Genomic DNA, 22,093 nt, shown 5'->3' on the forward strand with positions numbered 1-22,093 from the left:
GACTGTAACTATGACTCAAGGGGAAACTTTTGCTGGACACGCTACACATGTCTACATAATTAATAATAACACGTCCTTTGCCTTTCTGTGCTTTCATTTGTTGTGCATTCACTGTAGAGGGTTCAGACACATTTCTTCCAATACATCTCCACAACTTTTCCATGACGTTTTCATGTCTTTTGGGCAAATTATCATGACATCTCTTTTTCCATGACCTCCTTTCATTTATTTCATTTTTTTATGTTATTCTTTTTTCAGCCTTTTTCCTTCATTAGATAGGACAGCCGAGGAGACAGGAAATGTGAGAGAGTGGGCGGATGACATGCAGCTAAGGGTCGAGGTCGTGACATAACAGATAGGCTGTCCGGCACGCCCATTTCATTTATTTCTGTGAAATGTTTTTATACACTGTCCCTCTTCAAAAATAAGAAATAACATCTATGTGGTAAATGCTTTCAGACAGACCTCTAAAAAGAACATATTTTTTTTTTATTTTTTTTTTTTAAATGTAGCGTGACTTTGCACCTTGGAGGCCTGGGCCCGTTGCAGCAGTGTAGACAGCGAGTGGGCTTTGGTGCCCTGAGGTTTGGCACTGGGCATTCTTAACACCGGCCGGGGACTCTCCTCCATGCTCCTGTCACTCACTGCTTTAATGTGAACCAGGAAGGAGCGGTACTTCCCTCCCGCCATGCCTGCACCAGAGAAAGAACCGGTCAGGTGAGAAACACACTTACAACCCCATAAACTCTTCATTATCAGGAATCAGTGAGTGATTTAGCAGAAAACTGGTAGATGTGCCTGTTACCTTTGACCAGCTTGGGGCTGGTGAGGCTAAGCATGCCTGCATGACCAGAGAGGTCCAGCCCACTGGCCAGCCACACTGGACCACACAGGATGTCTTCCTTGTGGTCCTCTAGAAATGGACACAGCATAGAGCCTACAGCAAACAAAGGACAAAATATTTTACCCAGGGTAGAGATCAGACATATTTTACAGTGTCAGAATGTTTCAAAACAACTTCCCTCTCTAAAGCTTTGCTTAGAGTAGGAATATTAACACATCAACTTTATTTATAAAGGTTTGGTAGATTAAGAACTCAACAGTCAGTTTCCACAATTTACTTCCTAAATTCCAATAAAAAAAAAAAAATGGGTAAAATTGTCTGCATGGCATGAAATCCAGCAATTAACCTACACAAACTGACCTTTTAAATGAAATGTTTACAAATGCAAACACAGTTCACAAATAAAGAAATATTAGGTCAGTTTATTGGAAAACATTTTTATTTATTTTTTTACACAAGGGTAAAGCCACTAAATTAATATATTTACATTTAATTAATTAAATGCTCTAAGTGAACAACAGCTGTTTGGAAGACAAATGAAATGTTAGCAACACAGAGCATTCTTTACCTGATGTGTCCTCTATGTCCATAAACTGGATGTCCTCCGAGAAGTCATGCAGCAGAGGCTGGCCGTTCCTCTCTCCATTGGCATGGAGAACGCTGGAGAGGGGGAATGAGATCTGTCTGTCCACTGCAGTCTCTGTTAAAGACATAACAAGCAAATATTCAGACAGATAACAGCTTCATATTTAGAAAGTCCCAAATCCTTTGCAGGAATATCAGAGAGACAAAGAGAACATCTTGAAACTCCAACAAATATGATGTCCCGTATACAAATATACAAGGTACAGAAATTAGAAGCTTTCATGAAAAATCAATCTTAAAGGAGGATCCTCACCGCTGACTTTGCCCAGCCCGGGGGCTTTGTTCTTCAGTAGAGTGACCTGGATCTGAGGAATGTTGACGATGTTGGCATTCAGGACAAATTTGAAGTCTGCGTGGCCCACCATGCAGGACTTGGGCAGCACCAGCTCAAACACATGCTCATCCCAGCTGGAGCTGCAGATGGATCACAAGTCACCAACAGCTTAGACGTTTAACTACAGCACTGTACTGTACATGAGTCATTATAGAAGGAGCCTTGACATGGAACTACTTCTCTGGTAAACATCTCAGTATGGTTTCCAAAAATGTTTCCATAATTCTTGTAACTACAAGTGGTGCAAAAGATCACAAATCTCCCTGTTTGTTTGGATCACAGACTTTCATCCTTGAGTATATTGTTTATAGGGACCGACCCAAACATATTTCTAATCAACGACTTTAAAAATCTGAGGACAACAGGTGTAATTTAAATAGCAGTATTTGTTACCACCCAACTAACCACATCAACATTACAAACAAAAATTTTGTATGAGCTTTGACAATGTTGAATATGTTACATACACACAACGATCATTAAGGCTGCACCTGCAGTGTGTGTTGTGTGAGAGAGAGAAAACAGGGTGCAAGCGTTTCAGGACTTAAGGTTAAATTTTTGGCCAAACATAGCACTCTGCACACACACTGTAATGGAGTTTGTTTGGCTGAGTTAACAGATCCAGACTACAGCAGGCTGCAGGATAACTTTACTGACTGTTTTCACGAGCTACCACCAGCTGATACTTGTATACTAAATGTGGATATGGTGAGAGAGAACAGAGAAAAGCTGAAGCGCTATTTGACACAAAGTAACCATATGAAATATCAACCCTTTATGACCCTGTTTTCTGTAAGAAAGTCCACAAAAACCTTGCACTGATATATGTTTGATGGACTGAACTGTCATCCTATTTCTACAGTGTATCTCCATGGCTCTTTTTTCATAATCACGTGGTGATCGGATTGACTCAGATCTGTTGCACCATTAGTAACTACTGTCCGATTGTTGAGCCACTTAGCCACAACTATATGGAGAAGCACTTCCCTGAGGTCTATAGAAACATCAATACGTGGGAAAAAATTAAATACATATGCATGCCTAGAGGGTGTTACCTGTAAAATCTGACATTAAAAGACCCTGTTCCTGTGCAAGTACTACCTGCTATTTATTTGCCTGAAAATACCAAGACAGTTACAAAGAAAGAAAGCTACCTATCACTCTGAAGCTTCCACGTGCGGGTGTGCTGGGCTGCATCTCCGTGGTGCTGCTGGTGAAGGTGCTGTGGGTGCCGTCGCTGCTGCTGCTCCTGCTGTACCTCCACCCAGCATGGGGGCACTGTGGCTGAGAAGCGGGGGGTCAGTGTCTCGAAGCGCGTCAGCTCCACCAGCGACATTAAGCTCTCTGTGGTCAGCGGTTGATCGACCAGGAGGTCCACTCCTATACAAAGCAGGACAATGTCGAGGCCATCAGATGACCAGCCTCACAGAGAGGCCAGTAAACAGAACACTGGAATAAAATGTCCTCATTTGGTCTGAGGTTAAATGACCAAGGGTTTTTTATGTCAGCTCTACCTGTGATCCCAGGACTAGATGGGTTGGAGGAGGGCTTGGCCCCCTCAAGCAGCAGTTCAGCCCCTTTAGAAAGGGGGCCATCAATAAACATGTCTCCATCATCTATATCGTCACAAACACCTCCAATTTGAAGGAAATGAAGTTCTCCACCTTCGGGGGAGAGGAGAAACATAGTCAAAACCTACAGATCATCCTATTACTTTAACTGACCTAAGTTCATCTATATGTAGACATATTTCAAGCACCTGCTACTGCTGAACTAATGCAAATTATGGATGTAATATGCAACATTAAGAAAGCATGTGTTTCACAGCAGGCCTGAAACTACCTCTTAGAAGACACAGATTTCTTTTGATAATTATTGTTTTAGAGTTTTAAGAATCCAGTGATGGCACATTGGACTTTACACTTCTACACAGTCTTATATATATATATATATATATATATAAATATACATTTAGTGGATTAGTCCATTAGTGGACTAGCTATAAATATCTACACAGTAAACATCTTTAGCATTTCTTTAGCAAATTTCTTAATATGTTTGAATAGAAACACTGGAGATATATTCTTTGTATTTCTTATTGTCAACAAATCTTTAAAGAGTTGATACTAAGAAAATATCATGTGTTTATTTTAGCCTGTCTTCTGCTCATCTACTCAGCATAGCTGGGCACAGCTTTACAGATGCAACATAAAATAAGACTTGCCACATATTTTGAACGGAGGTGAGTGGGCCCAGCTAAACATGAGCTCGGAGCATTAACAAAAACCGAAAACCATGTTACAGTCCTACAACACTGGTTTTGTCAAGGATGCACTCACCTTTGGTACAGGCACAAAGGCGGTCAGTCCCAGAGCAATAAGTTACTGAGACAAAGGGGTCCATCTCATCGAACCCCTCCTTTTTAGGTGGCTCCACTTTAGCCATGACCTCCAACGTGGACAGGTCCAGTATCATAATAAACCCTGCCCTTGTGGTCACCACCAGGTGTCCCAGACCAGTTACCTCGACCCGTTTGCTCTCTTTGTGGCCTGAGGCAGAGGTGAAGGGACTGGTGGCGTTAGCACTACTGCTGGTTGTGGCTGCACCACACGCAGTCCCAATTCCAGTTCCAACAGAGCCTACTGGACCTATTCCAAACACAGAGGAGCCGTTCTTTGACACAGAGGGGAGAGTCTCCTCAGAAGCCTCCTCGCCATCATCCTCCCTGCTATCAAGCACATCTGGAGGAAGCAAAATAAGAGAAGTAATTGCATCAGAGGGGTCCCAGATCTGCAGCACTTTGATTGGCTCTTCGTCCAAGGTGACTATACGGGTGGAGTAGTTGAGCTTGTAGAGGGCAAGAAAGCCTCCGCTCCCCCCACTCGGGGGCCTCTGCTGCTGCTGCTGCTGCTGCTGCTGCTGCTGCTGGTCTCCTGGGGGCAGAATGAGGGGTGTCTGAGGTGGTGACCCCCCTGGGTGGTGGCCTTCCACCCCATTTGCCACTGGATGTAGGGGGTCTCCTTTTCGCTGGCTACACAGGGCAGAGTGCAGGCGGTTGAGATTGTTGAGAGCTTCCACTTGGTTTGTAGCGCTGAGAGATTCAGCGCCACAGGGCTGAAGGCCAACAAGAAGGTGCACACCATCTGAGCAGGGTGTGATGGAGTCCACATAAAGATTCTCCTCTTCAAGCTGTTTTGGCATCCTCAAGCACTGCACAAGCGCTCCAGGACGGGGCGGGGAAGAGACAGTAGAAGCAGCCAGCGTGCTCCATTTGTCCACATGTCCATCTAACCCTGCAAGATTAGTTGCTGCATCAGCAAACTGCTGAATATAAGTGATTGGAGGATCCTGAAGAAGGAGCTGCTCATGTGTGTCAAACTCCATCTCTATAATCTGCGGTACAGTAAAGCCCTCCTCATGGAGCCCCTTGCTCATGAGGTTGTTCATTTGAGCAAACACTTGTCCAGAGGACTTGTCATCCACCTCTCTTATACTGTACAACAGAAGGACAGGTATAGTCCTGCGCACCGCTGGCAGAGAGGAGGGGCTTGGAGGATGGGAACCTGTTAGGTTAGGGAAGCCCTGCTCCTGGGTTGCAGTCTGGGGGTTACAGGTTTCTATTTCCATGGGACCTTGGTCATGCAGAGGACCAGGATGAAAGGGCTCAGGGCCATGAGTTCTGAGGGGGCCATCTGCAGTCCTGCGTGCTGTAGCAGGGGCTGTGGGTGGGGGTCCAGCCATGGGGGTGCTGGATGGTGAGCGGTAGCTAAGCAGGCCTCCGGCCAGTAGGCAGGGGAAGGGAATGTTGTGGTGGTCAGTGACCTTGTCCTTTGCTTTTGCCTGACTGTGAGACTTTGCTTGGTTCATTGGGGGGTTAGCCCCCAGCTCCTCCAGGTCCTTGACTGTGTCCTCCAGCACGCTGGCCACCACCTCCCACTGGAGCTTCTCTGGCTGTTGAAGAACACTCAATGCCGTCACCCCGAGGTTCACATCCATGCTCTCCCACTGGGACTGCTGGCCTGGAACAGAAGCAAAGGACAAGGTCTGAGGTTTTTTTTCCTGTCCAATGATGAATAATGCAATGAGCCTGGAAGCTCAACATACAACATTGAGAAAAAGATATTGTCAACATGACCGAAATATGGTAGTCCTACCTGTTACTGACTCTGATCGGGAATGCTCATCACTGTCGGAATCCTCCAACTGGTCATCACTAGAAGAAAAGAAGTGGTTATAAACTGTGACTACAATCATACATTGAGCTGTGACTCACTCACTCAACGACACATGAGGCCTAAAGCCCAATTCACACATAATCCGTGCCGTGGTCCGTCAGCGCCGCGCACAACGTTGTACTTAGCTTCCACTCTAGTCAATCATTGTGTTCACACAGGGCGCGCTGCGGTCTGTCTCCGGCGCAAGCCACTGACGGCACTGCGTCTATTTTCGCCGGAGTACGCTGCAAGTTTGCATCAAGCTGGACAGAATATGACAGCCTGAACAGGAAGTCAGACAAGGAAACGCACAGAGCATCCGGTCAATTTCAAAATAAAACACAATATACGGACTCGCGATCGTATTTTTCATCACTTTATCAACATTACGTCAAAACAGGAACCAAACTAACAACACTGCATCTTCAGAAAGACAAAGCAACATATTGTTTGCATGTTTTTCTCTTAATTCCCACGGGATCTTGTAGTTCTCCTGTGATGTGTCATGGGTGCGCTCCGCTGCGCTGACGTCCCAGAAACGGATCCAGTGTGAATGGGCGCGAGCCGTCCGACGGAGCAAAACCGTGGCGCTGACGTACCGTGGCACGCACGGAGTATGTGTGAATTGTGGGTAAGGAGTAACAGGGACTGAGTGTCTATGTCACAGTATGCGACCACCCACACTTTCCACTCATCCAGACTGTTTTTGTTTTTCTTGTGTTAACATCACGTGTCATAATGATGTGATAGAAGAGTTATTCACTGTTTGAGAGAACATATTTTGTAAGCAGGTTTTGGAGCAGTACAGATTATCAGCTTTTATTATCGGCAATATCAACTACTAGATTAACTGGCACCAATTTTGTAATTAACTGTCTTTTTTCTTCATTTCGTTATCCAAATATTGAACAAAGAATTCACACATTCTACATTTTTCTGATGGCATGCAGGCCTAATATGTACGTAAAATACACACTGCATTTATCAGGTATCATGTCATCACTGTTGGCTGTGATTAGGTGCAACAGAAGCAACGTGCCTAAAACTTCCATGCAGCGATGACAGCAAAATATGATTTGGTTATGAGTTCTTCAATTCTACAATTCACTTAGCAGACGCTTTTATCCAAAGCGACGTACATCAGAGAGTAAGTACAACACAAGCAAGGATCTAGAAAAAAGGGAACAATGTCAGTAAGAGAGTTAATCTCTAATAGTCTGTGTTACAGTTACAGCTTCAGGTTACCCCAGCATGAAGATACTGCATAAAAAACATCAAGTATTTAATGATTTACTGTATGTATGAGTAGAGGAAGCGAAAAACTCACAAACAAACCTTTCTTCTAAGGTTGACACGCGAAACAATTCAATCATTTTCATATTAACAGAATGTGTCAAATTGATCATTTATTCTGCAAACGCCATGAAATTGGCCTAATATGCAGTGAGCAACAACAATATTTTTATGGAAACAACAAAACCCCTACACTCCTACTAACTGACACAATGACCTGTTCCCTGTACATTATCTTTTACATGTATATGCTCTATGTAAATGCATGCGTGTGCTCAGCTGTGTTTGTTTTTACCTGTCTCCCTCCAACTTGGGCAGGTCCGAGCAGGAGGATGTCTCCTCAAGCCAAGCTAGAGTTGGTCTCCGAGATTCTGTCAGCGCCTGCTGGCTCTGCACACCCCCGCACAGGATCAGCTGCCTCAGGATGGCCGGGTCGTACGGATTGATGTCAAACTTTAAATGCACCTGTTGGGTACACAATGACATACTATTTAATATGTGTTCAATGCTAAAATTGACTGCGTCTTTTAGATTGAAACACAAGACAAAATAGTGTCTCATGCATTCAGATTTTGATTCTTTGACCTTCATCATTTTGGAGACATCCCATATGCAGATCTTGCCCCTCTTTGTGGCAGCAGCCAGGAACTGCGGGCAACTGCCGAAACCATAGCAGGCAATTTTGTCCGAACTGTCGGGGCTGTTGGGAAACTGGGCGGGACTGGTTGCCAGCGTCACTGACAGGGGCACATTCTGTGTGTGCTCTCCCTTCACGAATGGACAGTTGGGAGAATGTCGCTCGTGTTCGGACCTGGAGGAGGTGATTGAGAAAGGTTTGGTATCAGTGATATGACATTCTTGCAAAACATTTACATAGAAAATGATCTGAACTCACCACGGTTCATCTGTAGGTTCCCAACAGACCAGGCACACGCTGCAGGTGAAACACATGGCTCTGTCGTCTCCTGTGGAGGCGGGCTGTGAAAAGAGAGACATGATCTATAAAGCAAACATTGACACAGCTTCGATCTCTAGTCTAGTTTTGACCTAAAGAATCCTGGAGTTTCAGCAGCAAATTAAAAAATACCACAAATAAAAGCATCAATATTACACCTTAAGCTGCATTATTAACGTTATTTTTAAGATGAAAATCTTGCACTAATACAGCAAATCAGATTGCTCTACCACACAGGCAAATACATCTTTGACCTCATGCAAACATTAAAAAGTTTTACAGATAGTAAACAGTATCCTTGCAGAACCTACCTGATGGTAAAAGCCTGCTTGAGCCATGGGATCAGGCTGAGCCCACCTGTACCCAGCATGTGGCCACGATGTGAATGTCTCCCTCCTGTTGGCCTCACTGTACATTAAAGACCTGCAGAGAAATCCACATTTAGAAACATGCTTGAAATATGTAAGCTTTGTTTTGTTGCATTAAACTTTTATCACATTTTTAAATACATTTCCAAAACCATAATCCTGGTAAGTTATTTAAATGCTTCTGCAGTATTTCCCTTATCCCTGCTTGGTTGTTTCTCTGGCTCTGTATTATGATAATGGCGTCTGTGAACAGCACCTCCTCTAAGAACACATGCTAAATCAAAACATGGCTATGTTTGGGAAAAGCAATGTTATTGACTTTTGAAAAGGATACATAACTAGCCATCATCCGAGAGGCCAATTCTTTAATTCTACTCTGTTTAGGCAACTGAAGCACAATCTAAATGTTTTGTTTCTCTGATTCACCGTTTTGACGATTCCCCCTCTCTTTGTTCTTTATCTCAGTGCTTCCAAAAGTGTTGGCCTGTGGATACTGCAGGTAGGTCTCGAGGGTGCTCAAGGTTTCTGCTTCTTAAAAAGGACATTTTTCCTTGCCAATGTAACTTTGCTAAATATTGCTTAGTGCTGGGCTTATAATGGATTCCTGTTGGGAGTAAATAATATAACAAAGAGTAAAATATTTTACCTGCTCTTTTGTAAAGGGTCTTGATATGACATTTGTTATGAATTGGCACTATACTAATAAAGATTGAATGATTTACATATTTTAACTGGACCGACAGCTATAAAGAAATACATCGCTGATCACCAACTGGCAGACCACGGGCCACATCTGCCCCCAACATGACATAGCATTCACACGTGTGAACGTGTAACCTATGTACACCCTCCCAAGTATGATTAGGATACAGTAGAATTTGTTTCCCTTCTTGCTCACCTATCTACGGAGCGACCAGGCCCCACCCCAAGCTCAGGCCGTGCGCTTGACAAGAGGTAGGAGAGCCTGTCCATGATGGATGAGGCCACAGACAAGGCAGCTACGTTCTGGTTGATCTTCTTCAGCTCATTGACAATGGCGCTGGCCACCAGCTTCAGCACTTGGTGGGGAAGATGGAAGGTTACCGTTGCCCACTGAAAAAAGAAAGCAAAAGTAAAGGGTCACAGAGAGAAAGAAAAAAGTAGATTTGAAAGAGAGAGTACCACATTTCAAACAGTCTACTTTCTGCAGCAGGTTAAGCTGTTTTCAAACATGCACTCCTGAAAAAAAATACAAAAAAATGTCAAGATAGGCTGGTCCTGTAATCCTCCTGAGTTGCTAGTGGATAAAATGACAAAACCGGACACTATTACGTTTTTTTTTTTGTCATAAAGACAAAGGTGCAATGGCAGTGATTCCCCTACCATTATATTAGGAACACCCCCCGCCCCCCTTGATGGTCAAGTTCATGTTATTTTCTATATAGCGCCAGATCACAACAGAAGTCATAAGGATACCTTTCCTATAGAACAGGTCTATACCTCATCCTTTTATTTAACAAACTAAATAGCCTTAAGTTATTTATGTTATTTACACAACGGCATGCGCTGGTGGCGCAGTGGTTAGGGCGCGCGCCCCATGTATGGAGGCTGTAGTCTCAAGCGGGCAGCCCGGGTTCGAGTCCGGCCTGTGGCTCCCTTCCCGCATGTCATTCCCCACTCTCTCTCCCTGGTTTCCGACTCTATCCACTGTCCTATCTCTCAATTAAAGGCACAAAAAGGCCAAAAAAAATAAATAAAAAAATAAATCACTCAAAGGGATAACTACTCCTTTAGATACAACATTTCCCCCCTTTGTTTTCATGGTTTGTTCTAAGCAAGGCTTGACAATTACTTGGCTACACAAAAATTAAATGAAAATGTATCTGACTTACAGAATGTAGACTGGGTGTAAAAGCCTGCCATTGATGGCTGTTTATAGACAGTTCTGTTCTACTTGTGCTGTCTGCATGTAAATGTTTCAGCTAAGTAAGCCTCATAGTTAGCCTACTGCTAAGCGGCAACCTCTGGTCTTTAAAAATTGAGCCAATGTGGAGGAGCAACATAATGTATATCCACAAGTGTACACTTAAGGGTGGTTGCAAAAGCCCCAGAAGTCCATTCAAAACTGGGATTAAAATATCAATGGTTGTCATCACTCCTTCCTTGTTTTATACAGTCTATACATAATGAGAACTGAGTATGTTCATTCACCATTAAGGCAGGCCGATAACCGGCTTATACATCTTGTAAAGTTGTGTGGTGTTATTTCATTGGATACTTTGCCATTTAAATGTACTCCTCACTACATACTAATGTTCTAACAAAACAGATTCCCCTAGTACCTAGTTTGGTTGTACTGGCACGATTATCTGCTAAATTCAAAAGGAACCACCACCAGACTCCCTGACATGAACTTTCCATAGTTACTAGCAAAGGTAATAAGAGGCTGATGGGATGTGACGCTGATTCGGAGTTGCATGATTTTCCAAATACAGACTGATTGTAAGAGTATAGAAAAGTCAGTTATGACCTAGGAATGCTACAATTTAATGGTAAAAGGTTTTGAGAATATATATGTTTCCCTGTTATTTAATCGACAAATGTTTTTAATTTAACAAAAAAAAGCTAGAGTAGCATTAGACCTTCATAAATACAGTGGTAAACTGATTAAGAAATATTTTATGTTAAAACACCAGTTAGTCAAACAGCAGACCCCAACATGAACCTGAACAAACGCCATGTCAAACAGCCTGGAAATGACAATAAAGTTAAATCAGCAGTTCAGAGTCAAAAATAATAAAAACATAAGCATTACAAAACATCTAATTTCTGGAGGTTGGTGCACTGGATTGCAACAGATTATGAAGGTGTTCATCTTCTTGGCTTATTAGCTTCTCTAAGAAGCTTTAGGTCTAACAAAGCTCCTCAGCAAAAGACCATACAATGAATGCTGCTCTTCTTTTCCTTTGAGAAAAGCTGCAGAACTGAAGGAGAACACAAACACTACTCTAAATTACTACAAATTACTCTGACGTTCTGTGAATTGCCCTGGAGCCGTGCGCATTCTCTTTTTTATTTTTTTTGACTGGCTTCTCTCACGTTATCCTCACTCATGATATCCCACATGCTGAAACATAAGTCATTACTATTGTTCAGAAAACGGCCAAATTAAAAACCCTTTAATGCCACTGTCATACTGTCTGAACACAAAGATCAGGCCTTTATTAATCAAAATGTATGAAAACAAGGATGTAAGACTAACCTTGGCCACTTTGTGATTGGCTGCCGTCTCGTGTGAGGTATTCTTCAGGCCTTCTTTGAGCTGGTTGATGAAGAGTTCATAGCCCTCTGTGTTGGACACATCGATCTTTTCCTGACAGGCTGACAACATCTGCTGGGCCTGGAAACAAACACATAAACATATTAAATATATTTATAACATCCAGAGTCAGGTGTTGGTAAGATGCTCATGCAAAATGGTTTCAAAATAGTAGGTGGATGCAGAATACTATGAGTTCAGCCACTCATTAACTTCATAAGAAGCATCTCCCTTCACTCCAAATTAGGGGTCGACTGATTATCAGTCTGGCTGATATTCGGCATTTAGCCAATTATCTGCATCAGAGTTTGATTTTACCAATCACTGATAAAATTAATGAATTAAAAAGTGCTCTACTTTGGCTCCGCTGCTGGGTCTGTTTTCACTCCACACTTTGTCTCACCACATGGTCACATGAGTAAAAGCCAAACAACGCTGAAGCCTGGGTGCCACTGATATGCACTAAGAGGAGAGCAGCCTGGAGTAGGAGGAGAGTATCCGGTTAAATATTTAAATTAAGTCTTGTGTTGGATTTGTACAATTCCAAATTCTACATTTTGACAAAGATTTTCAATTTTACTGTAAATGCATATTATCTGTCTCACAAACTAGTCATAATCTGTATCTGTCTCAGCACTGAAAAAACAAAATTGGTCTACCCCTACTCCAAATGATCTATTGTATTAATTCACCTGTAGTGTTTGGATGTGAGACAGAAGGAATAAGTCTTTGATCCAGAACTCTAAATTCACTTTTTCCTCATTGTCCCAGCCTAAACAACTATTGTCCCAAATTGAAGTTCTGCTTTTTCAATTTAAATATTTTACATGATGACATAAGTTGTCTGGCCATGGAGGTTCTGCTAGATGTTCCTACACGTGAATTAAGTTTTCATTAAAGCATCAGGGTCAGTTGCACTTTTTATTTCTGTTTGGTTTATAAAGAAATAATGGAAGAAATTTGGTTTTACATTCAGTTGGGTTTGTTTTGAAAAGTGTATATATAATTTAAAATCCAGTCACTATTAGGTAAATGTCTAATTAAGATTGTTGTTGTGAAACATACAAGCAGTACTGAAAGAGTGTATTTGCATGTGATCATGTAACCACAAAATCAAGACAGCAAATGCCAGAAGGTCAGCCCCACCCAGCAACCTGTCTTTTCTGTTAACAAACAAAGGTACGTTCATATTTACGATTTCAACAGTAAGCTTTGAGAATCTTTGATTCATATCTAACAAAAGTGTGAAGGCTAGGGTTACACTTCACAATTATTAATTATAAAAACATCTGCTATCATCACCATGCTTTCATAACAAACAGGATATTATTCAAACTGGCGGCACAATAAAAACAGAAATTGAGATAAATATTGAAATCGTTAAATATGCAAAAGAAATGTTGTTTGTTTTATTAGCCATTGAACCCAGCACATAACAAACTGAGCCAGTCCCTCTTTGCTTACTTTACACTAAAGTCTTTATTGTGGTACCCAAACTTTTTTGGCTTGTTACCCCACTTTGACTTTACAAAACTCTGGTGACCCCAGGCATCCAAAACACATACAGCTTCTAGCTCAAATGTATTTGATCTAAATCATGTAATGGTTTTTAATGTAGCACATCTCGGCTATGTTGTGTAAATTATTGTGGACAGAGGAAGAAAGGCTGGGATGACATTTCTGCACAATGGATGGCAAACGACAGAAACTCTGCAAGTTTCTTGTTTTGGTCTGTGTTTAATATATTCCAATATACAATATCATTTGTCCTAATCATCAAATATACATTTCAGGCAACTCGATTTGAATTCCATGTAACAATGGCAACCTTGCCTGCTATACTATATGGTTAGGGATCTGTGCATGGAGTTTAAAAGCAGTGTTTTTGTACCGTAATTTAAGCTGCCTATCTCCAATTAATCATTCAAGTAAAGTCCCGGAAATGTAACCCAGACCTGAAAGGTTTATTTTTAAAGGACAGATTTAATTTCTTTAATTTGAAAAAAAATTGGAATTATAAAAAAAAAAGAAAGAAAGCAAACTGTGTGGCTAATCAACATTGTCAGGAAATGATTTGAAGAAATAAAAACATGATTATACTGGAGGTGGGGACTTTCATGTCACTACTTCACACTATGCTTTATGGATATTGCCCTAAGGAAAGCCACATAGTTGTACAGAGTCAAATTGAAAAACGTATTCTATCCAAAGTGAAAGCCTGTGATAATGTGAGGATAGATCCTGGAGCAGGGTCACAGAGAGCAGTGATGATGAAGGGCAAGGAAGAAAATTGTGCTTCCAACTGATCTGCTGTGCTAAAAGACGCTCAGCTTAATACAGTCAGGTCAAATGGAAGGAAAACATAATTGTGCAAAGTGATTAATGGCAACAAAAGAAACAAAGCCATTGAATTAAATAATTAACCCCAGACTAATAAGTCTAATAACTGACTAATAAGTCTCCTCCCACTGACCCTGGCTGACTCAGCAGCTTTCTTCACTTAAACAAGATAAGCACTTATAGGATGAATATATGGTCGATCCTTACTTACCACTATAGCCAAACTCAAGAGCTGATTGTCAAGAGCTGATTGTGAGATTCTTTCACAGGGCGGCTGATCTCTGCAAATTTGCATTGAACGCTGTTTGGCTAAACAAGTTACAGCACAGGTGTCTAATACACTCCAAAATACCTGCTGCAACCCACCTGTTATTAATTAATAAGAATTAATTAAGAATTAAGAATTTTAAATTTTACACAGTGGCTGGGCGGCTGTGGCTCAATTGGTAGAGTCGTCACCTCTCAACCGGAAGGTCGAGGGTTCGATCCCCAGCTGGCCAAATGTCCGATGTGTCCTTGGGCAAGACACTTAACCCCAAATTGCTCCCGCTGCTTCAGTGGTGGTGTATGAATGGGATTAGTTACTTCTGATGGATGATACTACATAGCGATCATCACTACCATCAGTGTGTGAAAGGGTATGAATGGGTGGGTGTGACATGTGGTGTAAAAGCGCTTTGAGTAGTTGGAAGACTAGAAAAGCGCTATATAAACTCAAGTCCATTTACCATTACAGTGATATGACTGCAATCCGTGCTTCATGACGACACACAAACTCATCGAGACGGCAGGTGAACAAGTATGCAGGTGAATGCAAGTTACAGCCTTTACATATTTTCTTTCATAAATAAAATAACTAATAATAGTATTTCTTTATTTATAAATTAGTTGGAGTCCTCCTCTCCATCTTCCAAGTCCACATGTAGTAAATGCTATATTACAAGTCCCAGTCAACAGTGCACATTTCAAGTCAAGTAACGAGTCCTGAAAATCCGGGCTCTAGTAGGACTAGAGTGCAAGTCTAGGACTCAAGTACTAGAACACTGCGTTAGTGTCGAATTAAACTGAATTTTAAATTCAGACTACATTACTTTTCTAAAAGTAAGAAAACACTCAGAAAACTCAAAATGTGTTTGACCGACCGGTAATTCATGTGCAGACTAACATGGGTGATGACATTCAATTATTGAGTTCACTAATCAAGCACATTCCTTTTGGAATGGATGGATGTTTAAAATTGCAAATTCCCAATTTTCAGGTAATGTGGAGGTGCTAAAACCAGAAACTTACCAAATGTAAGTTTCAGTGAAAATACTTAAACTAAATAAACTCAAATTTGACCTAGAAAGCAATGGAGCTGTGACCTTGCAGATGAGGTGTGACCCCGACAAAGGCAGGAGTATGTTATTTCTTTGCAAGCAGTGGACTGGCTATTTACACCAGAAGAGCAATTCTCAGCTCAGACCACCAGCCAACAGGCTCTTCTGCTCTGCTGTTCTTTACTCGTCACATGGTAATGATGATGATAGATGATTATCACATGATCTTGATTATCCTCTGTACTTTTGAACATCTCTCTTTATGAATGTCTGCATTTGTGTGTATCTGATTGTCTCTTTCTGTTAAAAAGGAACTTCTGCTGAGCGCTGTCATTTCATAATCTTAATATTACTCCTCTAGTCATCAGTTTGGAGTTGTAAAGAGTAGAAAAAGCTAGTGTGATTCTTAAATTACAAGGGAAAAGTTAAACAAATGATTGACACCTGCTCAATGACTGTGGTCGAAGGATTTAACCAGGATTTCATATGCTCTGACTGAGCTAGTTATTCCGGCCAAGGGTTAATATTCTGACTGTGGAACAAAAGGCTCAGTGTACACACACCTATCAAGGCTATACAACAACTGGTGTCAGATATCAGGTGACAGCAACAATCTCTGACAGATGCCTCCTAGTTCCTCTCTGAATAGTAAAGAAAATGTGCAGTCCTGACTTACCTCTGTGACCGGCAGCTCCAGCTGAACCATGTCCTCAGGCTTGGCCACTGGAGGCTGCAGGGCTGTGTCCAGGAGCAGGATGCCGTTCAGGTCCTTCCTGCATCCCACTGCATAGTCGTCCACAAAAAGCACCTTGTCCACTGCGGGAAAGTACTGACACCTGACACGGCCTCCAGGTTTGGCTGTGACAAAAACAGAGGACAGCACACAGGGTCAGGGGAATTTGAAGGAGAGATGCTGGAAGCCATGTTTAAAGGTAATACCTGGAATTTTCTCTGGTAGAGTGTAAGTATAACACAGGAAAACCTCTTTTAGTCCAACATTTCTTCAAATAAGTCTGACTTGCCACCATTTACGCAGACAAACATCAGTTACTCTTCAAACTGGAAAGCTGGTCAGAATTATTACTTCATGATGAAAAGAAAGTCAAGAGATACTGCTCTTTTTCTAAAGCGGAACTAGAACAGATATATTTAACAGAAGTAGATGTTCCTTTTGCTGTGTTTCAGGCATGTTAGGATGTATATAAGTTCTGAAACAGTGTTTTAAACACTTCTTTTATTACTTGATCAAAGACTGTAACCATTTAAAACTGGCTGTATGCTTCTTAACTGCAGTGTTTGAATCAAAGGTATGTGTGTCACACCTTGCAGGTGATCAGACAACATAATGCAAACCAATTTTTGCATATTTTGGGTTGTTTGTTGTATGTGCACACTTAAGTTATTTTAAGCAGGGCTTGATAAAGTCGTTATATGGGTCACATGTCCCTCAGCCCACACAACAGGTGAGGCTGAATTTAACCACATACTTAAGTTCAACAAAAAATACTTTTTTCGTGTGTGTAGTTGTGGTTGTTTGTTTGAATTGCAGGAGAAGGATCTTCTTTCGCTGACACCTGTTTTAAATCTATGCAATCACTCTGTAAGTGTGATAGTATGGAAAAGTACCAAAGCTTTAAAAAACTGAAGATCTGTAGTCAAATTTTTAACCAAAAGCTGCTGCAAGCGAAAGAGAGCACTGTCTCAAACACAGAAATACCTTCGAACATATTTGTTCAATATATATATATATATAAACTGCATAAGTTTTCATGAGAAGCATTTTATTCAAATTAAAAACAAGAAATAATCACATACTGCGTGCGTAGGACTAGTATTCCTGTTGCCATGGTGTCGGAAAAGCTGCCACTATTGCTTGATTTTTACTAGAAATGTACTGAAGTTTAAATATCAGGTATTGTGACAATCCTACAGAAGTCTTAAATTCAATATTTCATATAAAGTTTTCCTGATTTTTCTGGCCAAAACTCACTTAGTTTTCTATTCTTACTTTTTCTATTTTATTAAGTATAAAGTCAAATAATTCATTTAATAGTGGTGTGGGAAAACATCATTCATGTTAGAATGACTATAATTCATTTCTATAATTCTGATTCTCGATACAAATCTTCCAAGAATCTATTTTACCAGTTGAGCACAAAAACAAGCTCCTGACATTATCATTCGAGACCCCTTTAAACCTTTCATGGTACACTGATGCAGCAAGGGGTGTGTCGATCCTGGCAAGTCAGTCTTTGTTAGTGTTCTTCATCCTGGGATGTTGTCATATATCTGGATTTGTTTTAAACATTGGAATAAACTATATTGCTGCTTGCTGTATCTCACTACATAATATATTATTTTGTAACCCCTGGACTGTGATAAGCACACTATGGCCAGTTTCTTTTCAATACACAGCCCTACAATAATTTGTCTGTACTGTATAGCATTAGGCTAAACTTTGAGAGTTGTGAAAAATGTTTTTTTTTTAAAAAGGTGTTCCCCTAAAACACTATTCAAACAACTTTAATGGAAATTCACTATATAAATGCAACAGTCAATTATTGAATGTAAACTGCACTTCATGGCACTCAAAACCTCACATGGTCAGCCCAAAAAAAGATACTCTGCATATATGACATCAGATTTCTTAGTAGTAGTAGCAATGTCCCTGAAAAGCTTGGGGATGGTCACACTGCCCTTATTATGATTTACTTTACAGCAAACAGCGATCTTATTAGAGGAAATCTATGTAACCTGTCTTTATATTCACTATGTTGGTTCAATACATATTAAAAAGGTATATTTGACGATACATGTTTCATCTGGAGGATTGCCTTTAAATTACAATGTATGTTTATTAAGTCAGCATCTGTAAGCGCCTCATCCACATGGCAAATTACACAAGGCCATACAGTCCAACAACAAAATATGCAAAACTTAGTTTATTGGTCTTAAAATTACATGTATGTAATTGTTGTTAGTGAGACAATAACAATGTGTTTTTTCTGTTGAAATTACAATGATTGACATTTTCTCTGCATTTAACAGTTGTTTGAGTGGAAAACTGATAAACTGGTTTCCCTTTACCCCCTTTAAGAGTCAAACTTTCGACTTGTGAAAGATTTCCATCTGTCAGTTGATTTTGGAGCAGGAACAAGGTTAAGTGTAGTGAGGAGTAAAATACATAATATTTTTTATCACAGGGAAAAGTCTTCAAAATACATTTTACCATACAAATCTTTTAACCATCCTAACATTATGTCAGACTTTTACATTCTTTCTTTAGTTCGGTCTTTCTTTAAGAGGCCCAGCAAACTGGGCAGTAATAGGCAGCAATGTGCCAAACTTCACACTCTTTTGGATCTGGACAGATCTGGATATGACATACCCGTCCAAGTCAAGAATGTAAGACTAGGCTGCAAAAAATATATATATCCAGTATCATCAACTGACAGCTGTCTGACGAATAAACCTAATAGACATAACCATAACTTGAAAACAAAAGTAACCATGAAGCAAGCAAACTGAGGATCCAACAGCTCGGTGAAACTGAATATCCCTTTTGAGTACAGATGGTATAGTTTCACTTTAATAATCACTTTGATAACATATGCCTCCCATGGTTGCTTTCTGTTTTCAAAGTCAAAAATTGGCAGCATAAACAAAGTAATCTGAAACAGTTCTTCATAAGCTGCAGGCTTTTAAACACAATGACCAGTCCAAACAAAAGTTCAATAGTTGAGTGTTTATAAGAGCTACCCTTGTGTAAGACTATTGTCTACATTCAACATTAAAAAACTATGACTATCACTAGGGCGCAGATGACCTAGCGGTTAGATCACACCTCATGTAAGGAGGCTATAGTCCTCCAAGGGGGCAGCCTGGGTTCAAGTCTGACCAGTCGCTTCTTTCCCATGTGTAATTCCCTTCTCTCCAAATTCCCTAGTCTATCCACTTTCTTATGTAAATAAAGGCAAAAAAGCCCCCAAAAAAATCTCTATAGAGCCAGCTCTGGAGATACTATTCTCTTTCCCTTTACAATATTTCTCCTCCATAAACATTAACATCCTACAGTGGATTGGCATGATGTAAGACGTAAACAAATGGTAGCTGTAGTGTAGACCATTCTTCAGAGTACAATTACATCAACTGTGTCCATGAGTTTCGGATGTAAACACAGCAGAGAGCAATGTTCAGTGTTGTGGTATCCAAGTGAGTGTGGAGTACAGTCTGACAAACTCATTTGTAAATATTGCGGACACTTGCATGTCCTGTCAGCACATTGTAACAGGACATTGTGTGCTGAAATGCAACACCAATAAGACAAGTGGTAACTTGTAAGAATTGTTATTACAGTGAAATAGCCAAATTACCCCAAACCCCCCTTCCATATTTCCAATCCACCAACTGAACAGCATCAATTCAGTTTACTTTCAGCATTACACCAATGTCCCTCAGTAACTGACAGTGCGCACTATAGGCTGTAAAGTTAAGCAGCTAAAGAACCGCAAGCTAGCTTACATGCTATTAAGTAAGTAATTCGAAATGACACTATTACTACCTTAAGTTCCTAGATCAAAATGGATTTGCTACTCCATGTTGTCAAATATGAGCTACCCATCTAACGGCACATCGTGACTGACCACTCGAGTGACAGAAACTGACAGGGAAGGCTGCCCCGCTAACTAGCCTTGTGCTAAGTTGACTAGCCAGCGACTAGCTTGCATGGTACATATGTCATGTTGCAAATGGTGTGAAACAGTGGCAAAGATTTGTGTTCAAGAAGCACTTATGTAAGTTAACATTTCACCATAAAAGATCCTGATCCAAAGACCGTGTATTTAAATGTAAAAGGAAGCATGTAGCCAAATGATTTAAGCAGGCCCACATGCTAACGTTAGTGAGCTGAGGTTACATCTCATCCTGTGTCGTGTTTGTGTCTGTTGACAATAAGAGGCTGGTTTGGTGTCAGTGCTTGTTTACCGTGCAGCGCTGAAGCCTGGAGAATAGCCCCCGAAGTGCCGTCAATTACTTTGATACTGCCGCGACTGGTAACGGCCAGGATAGCGTTGAGGGCCGGGTGGTAGGAAAGGCTTCGCAGGCCCTCCTCGTCACAACGCAGGCAACCGTCTCTCAGTACAATCCAGTCCGAGGAGGTGGACGAGCCGGAGGCCGGCGAGGCCGCGGCCGCCATCTTTCCTTATTTTCTCCCTTCCTTTCCCTTCTGAGGTTTCTAAAGATCAGACGATACACGTAATACTGCTAAATCTATAAGACTGACTCCAAACTATCTCTCCCTGCCACTGCTGACTCCTTCTGCGGCTTCTTCTCCTCCGCCCGTTACCGCAACAGTGGCTATTCACCATCAGCGCTGAGGAACTCCAGGCTCTGCTTTCTGTCAGTTGGACGTTGGGTGCACGGCGCTAGCGTATCTCTATGTGAAGTCCCGCGATAACTCCGATGTTGAACGAGAGCTACGGATGGACAAAATGACAGGAACGCCAAAATAAGTGTTTTGCAACAAAAAACAATTACATTCTGCAACGGCACTCTTAAGTTTTCTTAAAGCAGTTGTGTACACTGTTAACTATGGATTATGTCCAATTTATGTACCAGTTTTTTTTTTTATTTATTCATTCTTTTATTTATTTATTCCAGTATTTATTTATACATTTATTTATTTATACTTCTGTCAGATCTCGTCCTTCGTAGTTAACACTGTCAAAATAACATAACAAACTTGCACATAGCTCTGTATATATATATTTATTTCTCGTTTACTGCACATAGTTATGGTTACATCTGTTAGTCCGATCACTGTCCACTTATATCTACTCTTTTATATTTTGTATTTTTAAGTTAAGTTTAAGCTTTAAGTTGTATTTAAATTGACACTTTATATTTAGGTTAAAATGTTTCATCTACTTGCACTGTTGTTAATTTACTGCTCTCTGTGCCTTTGAATTGCCCCCCGGGGACAAATGAAGTTTTTTGAATTGAATTGAACTGAATTGAACGTCAAACGTGATCACAATCTGAAATTTAGAATCAACCCCCGTTTCATGCATGAATTGTTGACTTGTATGACTTTTTCACACATGTCGGGTAAGTTAGGTATTCATGCAATGTATTTTAACACCGCAGTAACAGAATGGGTTACACAATGCATGTAGACTTTAAACATTGAAATAAATTGTGATTTAAGAATTGAAGTATTGTTTTTTAATACAGCTATTAATTCTAAACCCAGTGGTGTAGAGGTGCCAGAAGAAGCGGGTATATTTCCCCTAATGTGTTGGGAGGAGATGGAGAGGATGCAACCAGCACGTCATCAAAACATACCTGTCTCTTCCTCTTTGTGGGGGCTCCTTTCACCTTATGTGTCTGCTGCCTGGTCCTCAACAAGGGTATCTGCTGTCTGGTCCTCATCCAAGGTGTCTGCTGCTTCATCTGGTCTTCATCCAAGGTGTCTGCTGCTTCATC

The 22,093-nt window shown here is 41.0% G+C and overlaps 1 protein-coding gene across 6 annotated transcripts in view; it reads right to left on the minus strand.

The window, feature by feature from the left end:
- birc6 (baculoviral IAP repeat containing 6) overlaps positions 1 to 20,996 on the minus strand; it is a 118,246-nt gene extending 97,250 nt beyond the window's left edge. For all 6 annotated transcript variants that reach the window (XM_061040842.1, XM_061040837.1, XM_061040841.1 and 3 more), the window contains exons 1-16: positions 20,594 to 20,996; positions 16,287 to 16,468; positions 11,895 to 12,032; positions 9,552 to 9,745; positions 8,597 to 8,708; positions 8,226 to 8,308; positions 7,916 to 8,141; positions 7,626 to 7,795; positions 5,978 to 6,036; positions 4,163 to 5,842; positions 3,338 to 3,487; positions 2,978 to 3,203; positions 1,743 to 1,903; positions 1,413 to 1,544; positions 806 to 937; positions 526 to 692 (exon numbers count right to left, since the gene is read on the minus strand). In XM_061040842.1, coding sequence (XP_060896825.1) covers positions 526 to 692; positions 806 to 937; positions 1,413 to 1,544; positions 1,743 to 1,903; positions 2,978 to 3,203; positions 3,338 to 3,487; positions 4,163 to 5,842; positions 5,978 to 6,036; positions 7,626 to 7,795; positions 7,916 to 8,141; positions 8,226 to 8,308; positions 8,597 to 8,708; positions 9,552 to 9,745; positions 11,895 to 12,032; positions 16,287 to 16,468; positions 20,594 to 20,804 — 4,023 coding nt within the window. In that variant the 5' untranslated portion in view covers positions 20,805 to 20,996. The remainder of the gene's footprint in view (positions 1 to 525; positions 693 to 805; positions 938 to 1,412; positions 1,545 to 1,742; positions 1,904 to 2,977; positions 3,204 to 3,337; positions 3,488 to 4,162; positions 5,843 to 5,977; positions 6,037 to 7,625; positions 7,796 to 7,915; positions 8,142 to 8,225; positions 8,309 to 8,596; positions 8,709 to 9,551; positions 9,746 to 11,894; positions 12,033 to 16,286; positions 16,469 to 20,593) is intronic.
- Between the last annotated feature and the right edge of the window lie 1,097 nt (positions 20,997 to 22,093).

Source organism: Labrus mixtus, chromosome 6, assembly GCF_963584025.1.
Source record: "Labrus mixtus chromosome 6, fLabMix1.1, whole genome shotgun sequence".
NCBI lineage: Eukaryota > Metazoa > Chordata > Actinopteri > Labriformes > Labridae > Labrus > Labrus mixtus.